Here is a 16,838-nt window from a genome sequence, read left to right on the forward strand (position 1 = left end):
CCACTGTTCATATTTGATGTATTATACCACATCGCACTTTTTCAATTTGTCAGTTTCCTGAGCTGTTGTCTGATGTAATCGCGTGGCTTGCAATATATGATGTCTCCATATGCTAACAAAATTGTGTTGACTCGCGCCATAATCAATGCACTTTGAAATCAATCTGATTGATATACAGATCCTTATAACCATTCCGTTAAATACAGAATCTGACAACATCCAATAAGTGGTCATGTTCGGATGACCTTTATTCCACGTGTACTTCAGATCAAATGCATTTTCTACACCTTGCTACATCAACTGAAAACATTATTTCGTATACCTATACAGTTAGCTTTGTTGTGCTCTTTGAGCGAGATGACTACGTAGACGAAAATAATTCTGACAGTTTTTAAAACTATTTTGATTGGCCATTTTCAAACGTCACCGGCCATGACTCCCCATTGGATTTCCTCAGATCATCTTTTCAAACGTTGTGATAATAATGATCTTTATTTAATCAGGTTGCTTTGAAAGAATTTTTCGAAATATGTTAAGAAGGTACATTACTTTGGGTTTTTTTTTTTGCAAAGTGCGTGTTCATCAAGTTCCTGTAAATATACGCCTTTATCGCTTTATATATACTGCAATGGTTTTTTTTAATTGCACAAAGATTCCAGATTACATCTATTGATAATGGCATGTATATATGGTTTTAAATACAACAGAGGTAAAACACTGCAGTTTGATAAAATGTGTTATACCACTGTTATTCAGTCATTGATGAGTAAACTTATGAAATTATTCCTCGCACTCATTCAAACAATTGGCTATTCAAATGTACCCCGTGTCTGAGGACAGGGGACATAACTCGAACTGCCGTAATGTTGAAGAATCTACATATCCGATATCTTCCGATATGCTACAAAGAAATGGCATAATTTGCACACAATGTAATAAGTATTTAAGAAATATAAACTGAAACTTGATGTTTACAACTAAAAAAAAAAATCTAGTTAAGTTGTGTTATATTAAATATATACATTTTTTCGGATTCGTAGTTGCATGAAGCATACATATTTGGAACACCATACACTTATTTTAAGCATTGAACGTATTTCAGTTGGCATTCATATTGGCTATGAATGCTAACTGTAAGACCTTCAATGCTTATATTAACATTTGGTTATAATTTAAGCAAATACTAAGGAATTTTGCATCTACAGTGAATTAATCATTCGCTATAGTCGAGGATGGAACAGCCATTTGAACAGCCATTTTCCGTGATCGCTGACAGTTATGACGTCACAATAATAATGACGTCATAATAAGATTGAGAAAAGAGATTGAAGGTCTATATGACTGCCAACTGCGCTTGGTAGGGTTACATAAAGTGTAAATATACACATAATTATGTACGTCATAACACTCAAATACGTGGTTATGTGTAGATGGGATAACAATGTCTCTTTAAATTAATACACAATTATTAATTTTCAATTAATTTCTTAATTTGATACTTTTGTTAACCGTTTTATGTTCACAGTCTCTAAATATTTAATGAATCTATACATTTGACGTATACTATTTCTGCAATCAAGAAAACATTTCAAAATAAAAAAAATAATCTCCACTGTCTCAATACCTTTTATCGTCTTTAAACACGCAATCCGTATAATTTGTCAACGGAATTGATAGGTAATGATAAATGATCTTATAACCAGATCAGAGATTCAATGAAATAAGGCCTTGAGTGTATGAAGTTGACCCACGATAATCCGAACGCCGAAATTAACAATCCGGACGGAGGAGTCAGAGGAACATATTATCGACTACTGAAATGGAATCTGACAGTTCAGAACATGTACCACGTGATGAGGAACCAAATGTTCGGATTATTAATTTTTTTTTCCATTAGCCATATTCAGATCAACTGACCACACAAATCATTGTTTGGTAAGAAGGAAAAGGAATGTCTTGAAGATTTTTTTTTATTTTTAAATTTTAGTTTGTCGTCATTGCGTTTAAGTCGATTACACAGGTTGGAATAAACTACTTGTGCTTAAGACTGATTTGCATATTATTTAAAATTGTTTCTGCTCCGAACTAAAATATAAAAATTCGTATTTCTAACTTCAGAAATATTTCCGGAACCTGAAAACAACTGGTCAGCTGCTCACATTTCCATATTATACAGCATATATCAAAATACATTAAGTAGTTTGAACTACTAACATTTGATTATTGTCTTGCGCTCCAAAAAGTAAAACAAATCTAAAACTCTAAACATACACACCGCTACCCCTTATAAGAGAAAATGACAATCATTATGTTTCTCTGGTAACACTCTATGTGATAGTCCTCCATATATTACACAAAGCTTAAAAATATAACTAAAGACTAAGAACCGTTTATGACTTTTTTCACAAGACACGTACAGCAAATTGGTTACCATGGCAAATAATGTTTCAAGGAACCAAATCAGATTCATTAAAACTAACGTTGTCAGAACATTGGTATTTTTTAAAGGATAGACGGGCAATATGTTTCTGGTATATCCTTGTAACTAAGATGCGGAGGTATACTTTGCCCAAATAAACCTTTACATATTCTATAACATACGGTAAGATATGTCATGTCTGAATATTGTCAATTAATTAAAAAAATGTACATGCTAAATATGTTAATAATAGTAACAAGAACATAAATCATACATAAATATTGTAGATTTTGGTTTGTTACAGTTTCATCACGTGAATATGTACTAACGCAGCTCCACTATTATTGTATCCGTATACCATGACGAATAGAAAAAATGTTAAACAACATCTCATGGTTATCGGTTCTTCGGACTATTCTCAGTACCATCATATAGTAACTGTGTTTTCGTAAGTGTTGGGTGCTGGACCTGGAATGAAAAGATTACAATCAAAACTGTGACATAATTATAATAATTGACTTTTCTTCCATACTGATATCGTAAATTGAAGCTTTTTTATTTATTAAAGTCACATTATATAATAAAGGTCACCTTTGAGTTCGTCATACACCGATACGTCATTTCTCATTCCCAGGGACTCATACATTCTTCTACAATATATAATAAAATGCTTACTAACGTTTGTGAATACATAATATTACAAATATCCAACATTTTATGCATATTAAATAAATGAAAATGAGAACAAATAATCTTTATTAACCGTTACAGTTAGAAGTTCCATGAGTGAAGGTATCAGGCAAATTGTATGTAAGATTGCAAATGCAGTTCAAAATTCATATGAAATTAAAAATGGCGTCTGCATGGTCGAACATTAGTGTCTATAATGTGTATATAAATGTGCATGAATCTTCTTTTACAAACCTGCAGCCAGAAATAACTTCCTCATCCATATTGGCTGAATAAAATAGAGAACTTTATCTTATTCCATATCTAATTCATTCAATAATTATGAAAGAATAAATGAAAAATGTCAATCTATAAAATGCCTAACATATCTGTAGATTGTATATATTTAATCCTTCTCACTACATGATATGCATAATGTCTCTAAAACAATAATCTCTTATCGGCCATTGAAACGTTTAACAATATAGATATCACACTATGGGTGGTTGTTAAATATGGACCACGCGAGCAAGTCTTTAACAAAATTCAATCTACTATTCATCAGTGCAACCTCTTACATTCAAACGCTTTAAATTTGTTATTTGTATTTCAGGTCGAATTTGCATCACGCAATGACTTGTCACGTATTTTGACACAATGACCAGGAACATTCGCTTTCCAGCAACATTTTGGGCGCCAATTTGCGATCACAGCATAATATGACGTCACTGGATTATTAATGACGTGGCACTTAGACAACATAGTTCGGTCAAAGGTTACCGTGTCGATCAATTATGAGCTGATACCATGTGTGGTATAAACCAACTGTTAACAGCTGTAATGTTTATTTGATACCTGAGCGTTGAACAACACCCATCGATGGTAGAAACACTGTTTCATAGCTACTTAATATAATTGTAATGCTGATGTTATATACCTGCGGTTCCCCCTCCTATGGACTCGTACGTTGAAGGCGGTTCTCTTTCGTCAAGGTTTAAATCGTTGTAATGTGACCTGTAGAATATAATGATTTGTTTAATAATATTAATCACATCAGAACAATTTCATACTATTTGTGGAATAATTACATATACATATAAGATGAGTAAAACATATCTAAACAATAAGACAAATGTTTATGATCTTATAGTTACTGCGCAAATAATTAAACATTGAATTTATTAAGTTATTAAGGATTGTATAATTCTAACAATATAACACAGCCACATTTGTTTCCGAATGACTTAAAAATATATGTAATTGAACATTATAATATTCAAGCATAATGCAGATATACAATGAAATGGTTATGGAAATTAAATCTTGTATCATGATTTATATACAAACTTTAACTAAATAATCTCTATTATAGACCATTCTCGTGTAGCCCTTTACCGATGTATTTACTAATTTTCCGCTCTATTTCATATGTTAAACGTTTGTATTTACCCGTCTGTTTGATGACCGTGTTCACCTATGAATGGCAAAATAGTAAGTTTATTCGAATGCATAAACCTTACAAATACATCAGGAACATGTAAACTTTATTGAAATGATTATGTAGTCGAGGTCAGAAATTAAGGAAATATTCCGGGAAAATGTATTCTACATGAATATTTTGCATTTAGATTAAATACGAGTGTTATGCACACACGTCAATAACGTGCCATTGATACGTAAGTGACATATAAATCATAATTATAAGGCAAACATTTTAATTTCCAAGATATTTCAGTTACTAATGATTTCAAATGCATTTAACTATATTCTATTAAACACGATATAGACATTTTATTTCTATCAAATATGTAATCAACATTTTAGCTGCACTGGATTCCAGTCCATTTTCCAGAAAAAACTTTCTAGAACAAGACAAGTGTATTGGCATGATGTACAGATCTTATTACCAACAATGGAATGATCTTTTGTCACACAAATCCCTTACCTGGTTTATCCTTGTGTTTTCTTTTATATGGTGTTTTCCTGGAATGAAGAGACAAAAATATATTCTGGCACCAAATGGTACTTATAATTTTGACTTTCTAGTTTTATTCTACGGTAAGGTTCTAATAATACAGAGATGTCCTTAACATGTTCACTCACCTTTTTAGTTTTAGTCTGTCTGAAATAGAACATCGCATAGTTTTATTTAAAACATGAAAAAGTATATTACAGTTAGGTTTCTACATCAAGATGAATTCATTGTTACTTTAAAAATGTTTGTATGTGCAGTTTTGATTTTGTCTCTATTATGACAACTAAAAATATTTACATCAACTTATGCATTTGTTTTTAGAACTTACAATTTTCTAAGTTTCAGACTGTTTCAGAAACCTTTGCTTCAGTTTTTAATGACAAGAACGTTTGCTTAAATCCTTGAATATGGCTGATTTTTATACATATTTATAACGTCTTTGGAAGAAAGAGCAACGTATAGGTAAATAATGATAGAACATGATTGAAGAATTAATGCTTAAAATATCACAATGCATCACTGTTGCTCAGAAAATGTGATTAACATTATTTTTGTGTAATATGAATATTTTATTTTCATACATATTCTGATCATATTTTTGAATAAATGTACAGGTTTTTATTTTCAGAAAAACATGTCCCGACTCTAAACTGTTATGGAAAATCATAATTGCACGAATTCAAAAACTATGGAACACAAATACCACCATTTGATGGAATACAATAACATGTAACTTTAATATTGTTGCTTCATTAATCACACCATCAGCACTAAAACTATGCTGGTTTTACAATATAACCAAGGTTAATTGCACTGCAATAGTTGTTCTGTGTAATTTCAATTTTATACTTAAAAGAAATTCTTAGTCTGTATCATCACATCTTAAAACCATACATTAAGAATAATAAAAAAATGACAAGAAGAAACATGAAATATACTTACAAGTAAAACATAAAAAGTGGATCCCTGCTACGAGTAACATCAATGATGCTAATATGAAAAGTATCATGGGCGCCGTATTTGGGTTAGATGTAGCTTTTTCTGAAACAAAACACATGAACAAGAATAGTGAATACTTAAAATATGTGGTTTCCTAATAATGATTAAATAGTTTTGAATCTCCTAATATTACAATATATCTTTATTGTGATATCTTATAATGCTTAAATAAAGGACATGACGTAATGTTACTTATTGCACCATCTGACGATTTTATATAATATTAAGCAATCGCTAGGTGCATGCCTGAAACATGATGCTATTTTCATGGTACAGACTTAAGCATGTAATTGTTGGTGGTTTACCAAGTATATAAGGTGTAGTATTGATGTACTTACGTTGTTGTTTTTTACCAATAATCCCTATTATGCTGCTCAGTGAACTGTTCCCCACTTTGTTGTAGGAGTACAGGTTGAGTTGGTATCTGGTGTTGGGTTGGAGTCCCGTTATTTCCTTGGTGTAAGTTAGTTGTTGCTGTTCCAGGACTGATATTGTCTGTAGAGAAATTCCTCCGACAGGTCGATACATAACAACAAAGGTCTGCATGTGACCTCCATTAAAACCTTTGTTCCATTCTACTGTTATACTGGACGATGTGTAATCCATAACTCGGAAGTTAGTTGGACTCCCTGGATGTTCTTTTAGAATAGGCAATATGGTATTGTGTAAATAACAAGATAAATGACCATTTTATTTCGTGATCACCTGATGCTTCTAAAACCAATCATAGATAAATTTGTCTAAAACTGAAGTATTTTTTCACGATATATTTTGAGTCGTTAATGCATGACCAATTCAGTTTTAAAATATCTTTTAACTGTACGAGCATGGTAAAACCTGTAAATTCGCAGATACCTCTAGCATGAAGAAAGTAAATTTCCGTGTAATTTAGTTAGTTCTATTTAACCAATAGTTTCGTGATATTAACGTTTCACTTACCAGTTAGATGGGTGATAGAAAATGATGACGTGGAATGCCGCCTCCTGCCGTCATTGTAAATAGTCACATTGTAGTCCCCAACAAACGTACTGTCGAACGACAAAATGGTCATAACAGCGGCCTGGCCAACAAATGATATATTTCTTTGCTTGATTGTCAAATAGATGAACTCCCCATTATATAGACTAAATGTGATGTCCCCAGATGGTATTATCTTTTGTCCAGTGGTCAGCCTTGTCCACTCTAGGTCCGCTACGTATGTAACAGGTGGGTTACTGTAGAAAGGAATTCTCACCACTAATGGTTTCTGAAATTCGCCAGAAAATGTCTGGTATTCGTCAATGTTACTGAATTGAGCAGCCGCTAAAACGACAGAAAATACAATGGTACGTACAACAAGTGGTTTTAATGTCATTCGATATGTTGAAATGTTGTCTCTTTTTCGACAAAAGTGTTAATACATTCGTTTTTAACACGTCCACCTATCAGATAAATCAACATTACCTTTAGAGTACAATTAAACATCTAATAAGTTCCCGCTATATAAAGTGATCTTGCGCAAGCTTAAAAACTTTTTTTCCAAAATGTCGTTTTTATCATGTTTTAGAACAATATGCGAAAATGAATCATTTCCTTTCCATCATATAACCGTGTCGATATGTGAATTTGGAGTCTAAGCAGGTAATCTCACCTAGTTAATTGCTTATATATTCTCAAAATCTTCGACGCTACGAGGATGTCATCGAACTATCATTACGTACAAAATTCACAATCTGTGTTATAGCAGATTTTCTATGACAGGATAAAATGTTTGCATATCAAACTAGACTTCCATTATACATTGTAAAGAAATCTACTTAATTTTACTATTATTACTCGTCATTGTCAAGATGAAGGCATGTGATATATTACATTGTGTATTACATACCTTTAACATTTAACACGGCACTGTTAGATTGTAGTGACTCTCCATTTCTATCGGGTACGCCATTACTAACACTACACGTGTACTTCCCCACGTCGTCCATGGAAACCACCGCCAACACTATGATATCATGTGATGCAGTATTGTACGTGAATTGGTCAGTGATGAAGGCCTGGTCAATGGTCTGGGTCCAGGACTGACTGATCAGTGTATTGGGCTCTCCTAACGTCTGACACAATAACTGGACATTTGTATCTCGTTCCTCTACACCAGAGGGCGCCACAACTGTTACATCTGGAGGATCTGGTTTGAATAATAATGTAGTACACAGATAATGAAATACAAAATGAACTCAATTCATACCAACATATAGCTGTAATAAAAAAATACAAAAGTGTGAACATTTCTTGTTAAATAGATAAAATAAATCGACTCTTCATCATGTTGAAACTTTCATGTCATTTAGAAATATATCCTAACGAGCATCTCAAATGAAAATTAAAAATACTTCCTATAATTATTATAATCGATGATGATTAAGTTATGTAAAGAATACATCTAAGCTGAACTTGCTATTACAAATAAATTTGAAAATCCCACTTTTTTGTTGTGATATCACATTGACCATTCTAAATATAATTTCTAAGTAAAACAGATGTCCAGTTCAACGCGTCTCAACAATAGATCAGAAATACATATATTGTAAACTATGGTGAACCTACATTGGACAACAATCGATACCATTCTTTGTGTGATGAGTTGCCTCCCCTGTACAGATGATACACCTTCCGCCCGACAGGTGTAGTTATCTGTCTCTGACCTATCTACGTCACCCAGGGTAAAGGTCAGAGAGGTCCCTGGTCCTGTCTGTACAGGTGTCCCTCCACGTAACCACTCCAATCTAGGGGCGGGGTTTCCTTCTGCATCACAGGTTACTTGGGCTGTCTGACCTTCTACTACTGTTAGGGTGGTAGGGGTCAAGGTCACTAGCGGTTTGTCTGTGTCGGTTAACAACACAAAATGTGGATAAAAGTGGTCTAATATATATTTAAATATATCTTTGCATTGATGTAATTGAAAAAAAAATACAAAAAAATACGTCAATTAACTGACCTCAATTAACATCGTAGTTTAAAATAAAAAAGATGGTGTTAAAAAGGTTTATATTTCATTCCTCTTAATTCCTCGATGCAAAATGTTATTAGCAGCTCTTTCAATTGGGATATCAGTATATATCATAAGCAAAGTTTTAAATGTTCATTATTGTTCAATTTTATGGGACTGATATTCTTAATCGAAAGCGAATACAAAGCTTCACAGTAACATACTCACATTCCACATTGAGGTACATAACTGATGACGTCAGGTTAGTAAGTTTGACGTCAGTGAAGTCATTCTTCACACGACAGGTATATTCGGCTCGGTTGCCGTCCTTTGTGAGAGATGTGATAGTAATGGATGGCGTTGTCTGTCCAGTCTGGAGTCGGCCATTACGGAACCATTCAACCCTGGTCAGAACTGGGAAACCCTCAGTGTAACTACAGCTTAGTGTCCCGCTCTCTCCCTCCAACCAGGGATGTGTCGGTGTCTGACTTACAGTGGGGGTACTCGGAGGGTCTGTAGACAGTTGTAAACTATACAAACACGAAAATTCAAATAATGATAGGGTATGTTTATTATCAATGCCAAAAAACGTGGCATGTGTCTGAGGTAGCTATATTTATAGTGTACAGTACATGTGACCCGTGTCTGAGGTAGGTATACTTACAGTGTACAGTAAATGTGACCCGTGTCTGAGGTAGGTATACTTACAGTGTACAGTAAATGTGACCCGTATCTGAGGTAGATATACTTACAGTGTACAGTAAATGTGACCTGTGTCTGAGGGAGGTAGGTATACTTACAGTGTACAGTAAATGTGATTCGTGTCTGAGGAAGGTATACTTACAGTGTACAGTAAATGTGACCCGTGCCTGAGGTAGGTATACTTACAGTGTACAGTATATGTGACCTGTGTCTGAGGTAGATATACTTACAGTGTACAGTAAATGTGACCCGTGTCTGAGGTAGGTATACTTACAGTGTACAGTAAATGTGACCTGTGTCTGAGGTAGGTATACTTACAGTGTACCGTAAATGTGACCTCTGACCTGTCCTGTCCCTGAGGTTGAGGATGAGTAGACACACAGCCACACGTCCCCTGGTTGTAACTATTGGTGACAGTGATGATGATGGTAGATACTGACTCTGTCCCAGTGCTGCCATCTGTGTCGGGGATTCCCCCACATACTCCAGTCCAGGTCAGGGTAGACAGAGGATTCCCTCCCGTTTGTCGACAACTGAGTGTTAGTGTGTCATGTACATACAGGGCGGAGGAGCTTGTATGCCCAGAGATAACGGGTGGTCCATCAGGTGGACCTATAGTAAAAGAATTGGAATAAGCATCAGTTGGTTAAATCTGACAATTAGTAAATGATATGATACCCCTCATTGAGATATCTAACAGGACACAACTTTGTTATTATATAGATAAAAGACGTGCGACCTCTCCCAAATTATTATTCTGATTCTAATTATAGCACCATATACATATGTATGTATGTATACATATACTAGAAAATAAAGCATATCTTTGAGATATTGTTTTTGTTGTATATTCATATCGACGTATCATTTTCCTTGAAGTAATACCCTTCTCATCTAAACCATTAAGATATTCGAGTGAAGATGTTTTCTTTCAACAAGTGTGATTTTTGACTTCAAATCCATTACAAACTAGTATTGTAAAGGATCGTTTGAAGATGATAGTTCCTTGGTTTCTCTATTTTCAAAAATATCTGCAAAGGATAAGATAATAATTACAATATTTGCAAAAAAATGGAATTAAAATTTCCTGTATGTGTGTTTTTATTAAAAAAAAAACAGTGACAAAGACATTTTCCTTTATTCAAACTTGATAGAATTTACTTTACTTTAAAGAATTAAATGCCACCCACTACAATATTTCTAAACAGCAATACTTACACTGAACAACAAAGTTTTTCAAGGCGGACTGGACAGGGGTCATTCCATCAACGTTACTTGCCCTACACTGGACAGTGGCCGGACTGTCCCCTTTGGCCCCGGTCAGTGTGTAGGAACTGGTGATTACAAACCTGTCCCCATCACTACTGACACTTCCGGTGTGAGTTGTGACGTTCATGCCGTCCTTGTACCATTCTATCCGGGCCTGAGGACGACAACTTCCACTCACACACGTGTATGTCTGACTGCCCCCTAGTGTCACTGTGACTGTGTCACTGATAGGGGGTGTGAAGGTCACATTGGTGACGGGTACTGTAATTAAATATGATTGAAAGATATAAAGGATGTCATGCGACTGATGCTTCCAAACAGCAATAGCTCACCTGGTTGGAAGAAAAATATGATTTCATGCTGTTCAAATATATAAACTTTGAAAACCAAGTATTCTGATTTCATCAACGAATGAAAACTTTCAATCAGTGATTTATATGATTTAACAAATATCAAACGTTAGTCAGAAAGTCAGAATCAAAAGAAGAATATCAACTCATATCAACACGTCCTGCATACTTAATTGGCAATTGACAATAATAATAAAAATGTTATGCTGCAATTTTATTCGGGATCGGCTAGTACTATTACTATCCGACCGTTTACCACTGCGGTAATCCTAAGAAAACCCAATGACTATCCTACCGAAAAAGATACGGTAACCATCTTGCTGAATATGATCGAGTTATATGATCATTCCAACATTTTAAACAGGAGGTATCATATTAACATATATATAGTGCATCAAGCTTGTCAGGAATAGTGTAGTTCAGATCAGGAAACTGACACAAGTTGAGGTGAGACAAATGAGAAAAGAAAAGACGAGACATGATCAACAAATTACACGTATAGCATAAATTGGAAAATGACAATTTCTAACATCCCACATATTATGCCGTATTTTTATTCGGAATCACTAGACTTGCAATTCTAAACCCAATATTTACAATATTTTACTATAAATCCGTTTACCACCTCGGCGATGTCTATTTTTTGCCAGAAAGAAGTTCAGCTTACCAGCCTGTAGATTACTTTTTGTCACTATAACTTGATCATACTGTATAGCGTAGTTTCATCGGTATATGCTTAGTATTTATAAATAGATAAGCTTTAGATAAATCACTATATTGTTTATCATGTAAAGAAAACACGTTCCGGATTCCCCGACCCGGATCCAGCTTAACAGTTAGTGTAATAATCTGGGTTTTCCCCAAATGAGTGTGAAGTAAATCTCGTTGTGCAAGTGGCTTATTTGGTGGCGATTATTCATATTGGCGTGGTGGTAGCGATCTACGAGCCCGTGTCGTGGACTAAGAGACTCACAGTGAGCCTTTACCCAAAAGCGTGTGTCAACAAAGTCATTTCGTAGTTAATTTCTACCGTGAACATGCGAGGCAGTTTGGCTCACACTCATAGAGCATCGAAGCAATGGTGTTTAACTACAGCTGAATCAGGTGGAAGATTATACTTTATACTCTATCACTCGATGCAAATTTTACAAAGTTTCTTACGTTTGAATTCTTTTGGGAGAAAAAGTCCTGATCCTCGCCATTCAGAGGCTTTCTAAATGACGACGACCAAATTATCGGAAAAAAACAAATATTCAAACGGGAGGTCGAGCTAATGTTAGAACATATTGCTAATATTACTACCCAATGATTTCACAAAACACTATTGTTAAAACTCCACATCTTTGGATAATATTTGGCAGACCATTCGACATCATTACGGATTCCAAACTACATATTTTGCGGGTGTTAGACTCGGCGGAAATGAAAAAACCCGAGGACCTGTACCAAAGACTTATGGAAGACAATTTACTCCGAGATATGGGTATCACCCAGCGCGGAAATGCTATTGAAGAGGATGAGCAATTCATACCAAACCTTGAAAATTGTGTTGTACTCACCTGGTTTGGGTCGATTCACAAAGACCTCCCAAATTTCGACAAACAAAGATACGTCACAGAGTTGAGATCAAGGACATTTGCAATTATAAAACCAGAAATATCACAAGCGATATAATCTTTGTTGGAGGAAATTCATTCAGTTACTGACGCTAAAGCAATGCGAGCTAATATTTCTCGTGCTGACATGTCGCGAGTCATGATGACGCGCCGACCGAAACCAAAGCCTCGTAATCATAAACTGTGTCCACTATGTAAAGCAGCTGGCCAACATGATTCCAACTTCCTAAATTAGTGCAAATTTCTTCCACGTCAAGACCGCGAGTTTATAGCCAAGGCCCAAAAGATCGACAACGAGTCAGGAGAAAATAGTAAATCAGACTCGAACATTGAACCTCCTTTTGAAGTCTCTATATATGTCCACAGAGTATGTATTCGCCAATCACCATACCTAGACGCTTTTTATGACCATCATGTTTTACAATTGACAGTGGTGTAATAGGAAATATATGTCGTGCCTCCTGTGCTAGAAGCCAGCTCAGTCAGCTCATCAGTCCGATGGATAATCACCATTGAAGGTAATGGGGGAAAACACGTATGACTTTTACATGTGGTAGACACCAACTTTATTTGAAGACTTAGTTGTGGAGAATTTGGATACAGACGTCTTGGTGGGCATTCCATTAATCGAAAAGAACGATGTGCAAATGCGTCCCTCCCGTTGTGTGGCCTGGTGATTTCGTTGAACTTGACCCCCCCTCCCCCAGTGATCTTGTTGATGATGCCAAAGTTGTCTCTGTGAAGGCTCATGACACACGCACACAAGATACGTATTCATGTGACTGGCCGAATCCATCCATTTTGTCGAGTATAGATGGGTAGGATCGTATACCAAACTGTACTGACCAACCTCAGACTATTAGACGTTTTGGGCATTTCTGTAAGGTTAGAGCTGTGATCGCACCTACTCATGACATATACGATTCCAAATGTCTACCTCCCACTAAGAAGTCGTCGGTTACCTCATCAACAAAGTATTAATTTGCAAATGTAAATCTTAACCCTGACAACTTGATGTCGCCAGAGGTAAAAGGCATATTCCGATATGTCTTAAAGGAATGACTTTGTGTTCGACCAAAACTTCACATGTTATAATGGAGCCGCTGGGCCATTCCATGTGCAGAACAATATAGGCCCTAAACAACACCTCAAAGGAAAGCTCGAGTTCCTCAATACTCCAAGACCCAACTCGAACAATTACAAGACTAAATTGATGAATTGGAGAAAATGGGAGTCTTTAAACGCCCAGATAATAAATTGTTTGCGTGGAATATGTAAACCCATTATTTCTTGTAAATAAAAACGGCGGTTTTCGTTTGGTAACAGCCATCGGAGACGTAGGGAGGTTTATTAAGCCGCAACCATCACTTATTTCTGATGTAGACTCAACCTTACGGTAAGTTGCCAAATGGAAGTATATGATCGCAGCGACCTGATAAAATCCTTTTATCAGATCTCTCAGAGTCATGACTCCTTGAAGTATTGCGGTGTTGTCACACCCTTCAAAGGAGTACATATACATGTTCGCTCAGCTATGGGCATGCCTTGATCACAGACCGCATTGGAGGAACTTACATGTCGTGTTTTTGAAGAGTTTGTGGAATCTGGTTTTGTAGCTAAGGTTGCAGATGACTTGGACATGGGGGTAACACATTTGAGGAACTGTCAAACAACTATGTAAATTTCCTTCGAGCCTTGCATCGATGTAAACTGAATTTGTACAGCAACAAAAAACTATTATCGCCCATGGATATGGCGTCTTGGTACACTTCCTCACCGTCTGGCGGCCCTCTTATCATGTAATCCTCCGCCTACGGTTTCTGACCAACGGTGGCTACAAGGTCTTGGCGCGGGTAGTAATGAATTGCTCTGCATAATTATCTCCACTAGATAAAGTTGTGGCTGGACATGAACTTTTAAATGCATTCAAGAAAGCTCAGAAAGACTTTTTGGGCAGCAGTTCCATTACTCAACCACGTCCAAGTGATCAGCTGGGATTGTCACTGATAGCGCCGTCAGCGTACCCAGTCTTGGTGCTACACTGTATCTTTCCCGTGGCGAAAGATCTGGAATAGCTGGAGATTTCGGTGCAACACATCGCCGGGAACCAGGATGTCATGTGAAATCGAGTCGTAATCAATAGCTTCAGCAGTTAATCATTTCATCTCCTATATCATACAATCGCCTATGAAACCGTGTTTTCTTACAGACAGTAAGCCTTGCGACAGTTTTCAGCAGGCCCCAGATTTGCACATTTGTCAACTTCGAAAGTGATGCTGTCGTTGGAACTGTAAGTATGAATGGGATTCTTGACGGATCTGCAAGGCTGCCATTCACAAGTCGCCATGCATGGGTAAACATCCAGCTGGAGTGTTCAAACTTACGTCGCACGTGTGCTTATTTACGTCAGGGAACGCATCCCTCAAAAAGCTTACCAACGTAAAAGATGTCAAACGGTATCTGGATATGTCGCCGCTTTTTCAGAGACGGCTTACTAATAGTGAAAACAAAAACTCCACTCATCTAAATATCGTATCATCATTTCTCGACAAATGCTTGATCGGCTATTGGCGTCCGTTAAGAACGAGGTTCATCGTTATTTCTTTGCCTTAGACATGGAGGCTGCTATTCAAAGGGTTACCAATCCATGTCTCCCTCGTTCGTTCAGGTACAGAGTACTCAAAACGCCCCTGTAGTTATTGGGTGCTTGTTTGCTGCTGATGTTGTCAAGCGTGAAAGGCAACTTATATAATTAGTTCGTGAGTGTGTCACACCATACACTGTAACACTTATTGAATATGAACTTCACCCACTTTATTGACCTTACGCTGCATTATTAACTGACACTTTCCCCGTGTTCAAAGTCATTGTCAATGACAAATGATAACTATATTTCAGATTGACTGTGGAACTCGGTAATCCTAAAATTCCTAACACAAACCCAATAGCGGAACGTGCTATACAAGAACTGGAGGAAGAAATCCTACGTCAAGACTCTGTGTGTATATCAGTAACCGCGTTCGTCCTTTACTTAGCTACGTCACGTATGAACACTCACATCCGGAATCGCGGAGTGTCAGCGCGAGAAATGGACCCAACGTGACCAATTTCAAAACAGGCAAATTTTATTGAAAGATCAAGAACTCATATTGTCACAACACAATATTCGGTTTTTCAATCATTATTCAAGTTGGCAACCCAAGACCCATAACGGAATTATTCCTAGTGTTCCATCTATCCAAGTGAGTGATTTGTGTATCTATATGCACATCGTAATAAGTCATGTTACCGTGACAGGTACTTGGTATATAGAGTAGATGGTTTATGGTGCGCCGGATTCAAATTTTGTTGGGAGCCAATTACACGCTAACTCATGCCACCTGACATACCTATCGTCATTTCAATGCCGCCACTGCGTACTGGCTACACACTTCCTAACTACTGCAGCTGATGAGAATCGTTTGGCGTCTGTTTCCAAAGATTTTTCTAAGGAAGGGGGGGGGTGGTTTCGACACGAGGCAGTAAAATCCGAACGAACATATGATGTCCGGGTGATAAGCAGCCTATTTACCGTACATCGTACAAATACCGCCTCGGTATCTTACAGACAACAAGCGATAGTTTGAAAGATATATGGCTGGTTCGAATAATGAATCTACGGGACATTAGAGAGATGAAAGCATCATAAAGTGTTAACGTCATCAACTTCAGAATGAGGTCAATTTACTGTGCTCCGATCGCTGTTTGCAGAACAATTCTCTGTTGAAATCATATGTGTGACGGCATGGAAACATGTCGTGTTTTCCCATTCGTAGCACAAACTATCGACTCACGAATCATAATTGTATTTTGTTTAAAGGTATCCCTTGTC

At 36.4% G+C, this 16,838-nt stretch overlaps 1 protein-coding gene across 1 annotated transcript; it reads right to left on the minus strand.

The window, feature by feature from the left end:
* Positions 1-1,613: 1,613 nt before the first annotated feature.
* LOC138312654 (synaptogenesis protein syg-2-like) lies at positions 1,614-15,490 on the minus strand. The gene is made up of 16 exons (XM_069253441.1): positions 15,403-15,490; positions 10,951-11,262; positions 10,051-10,344; positions 9,259-9,543; positions 8,649-8,924; positions 7,930-8,229; positions 7,002-7,364; positions 6,401-6,700; positions 6,006-6,104; positions 5,192-5,210; positions 5,034-5,071; positions 4,538-4,562; positions 4,026-4,102; positions 3,344-3,377; positions 3,011-3,069; positions 1,614-2,887 (listed from the first exon to the last, which is right to left on the minus strand). Exons 1-16 carry the CDS (start codon positions 15,488-15,490, stop codon positions 2,847-2,849), a joined length of 2,610 nt encoding a protein of 869 aa, XP_069109542.1. The 3' UTR covers positions 1,614-2,846.
* Between the last annotated feature and the right edge of the window lie 1,348 nt (positions 15,491-16,838).

This window comes from Argopecten irradians, unplaced genomic scaffold, assembly GCF_041381155.1.
Source record: "Argopecten irradians isolate NY unplaced genomic scaffold, Ai_NY scaffold_0411, whole genome shotgun sequence".
NCBI lineage: Eukaryota > Metazoa > Mollusca > Bivalvia > Pectinida > Pectinidae > Argopecten > Argopecten irradians.

Coding starts and splice junctions, on each gene's coding strand:
- LOC138312654 (XM_069253441.1), bottom strand. CDS start 15,490: ATGAGTGGAGTTTTTGTTTTCACTATTAGTAAGCCGTCTCTGAAAAAG. Junction 7,365..7,929: donor TGCCGTGTTAAATGTTAAAG/GTATGTAATACA, acceptor CTGTCGTTTTAG/CGGCTGCTCAATTCAGTAAC. Junction 2,888..3,010: donor GGTGTATGACGAACTCAAAG/GTGACCTTTATT, acceptor TTTTCATTCCAG/GTCCAGCACCCAACACTTAC.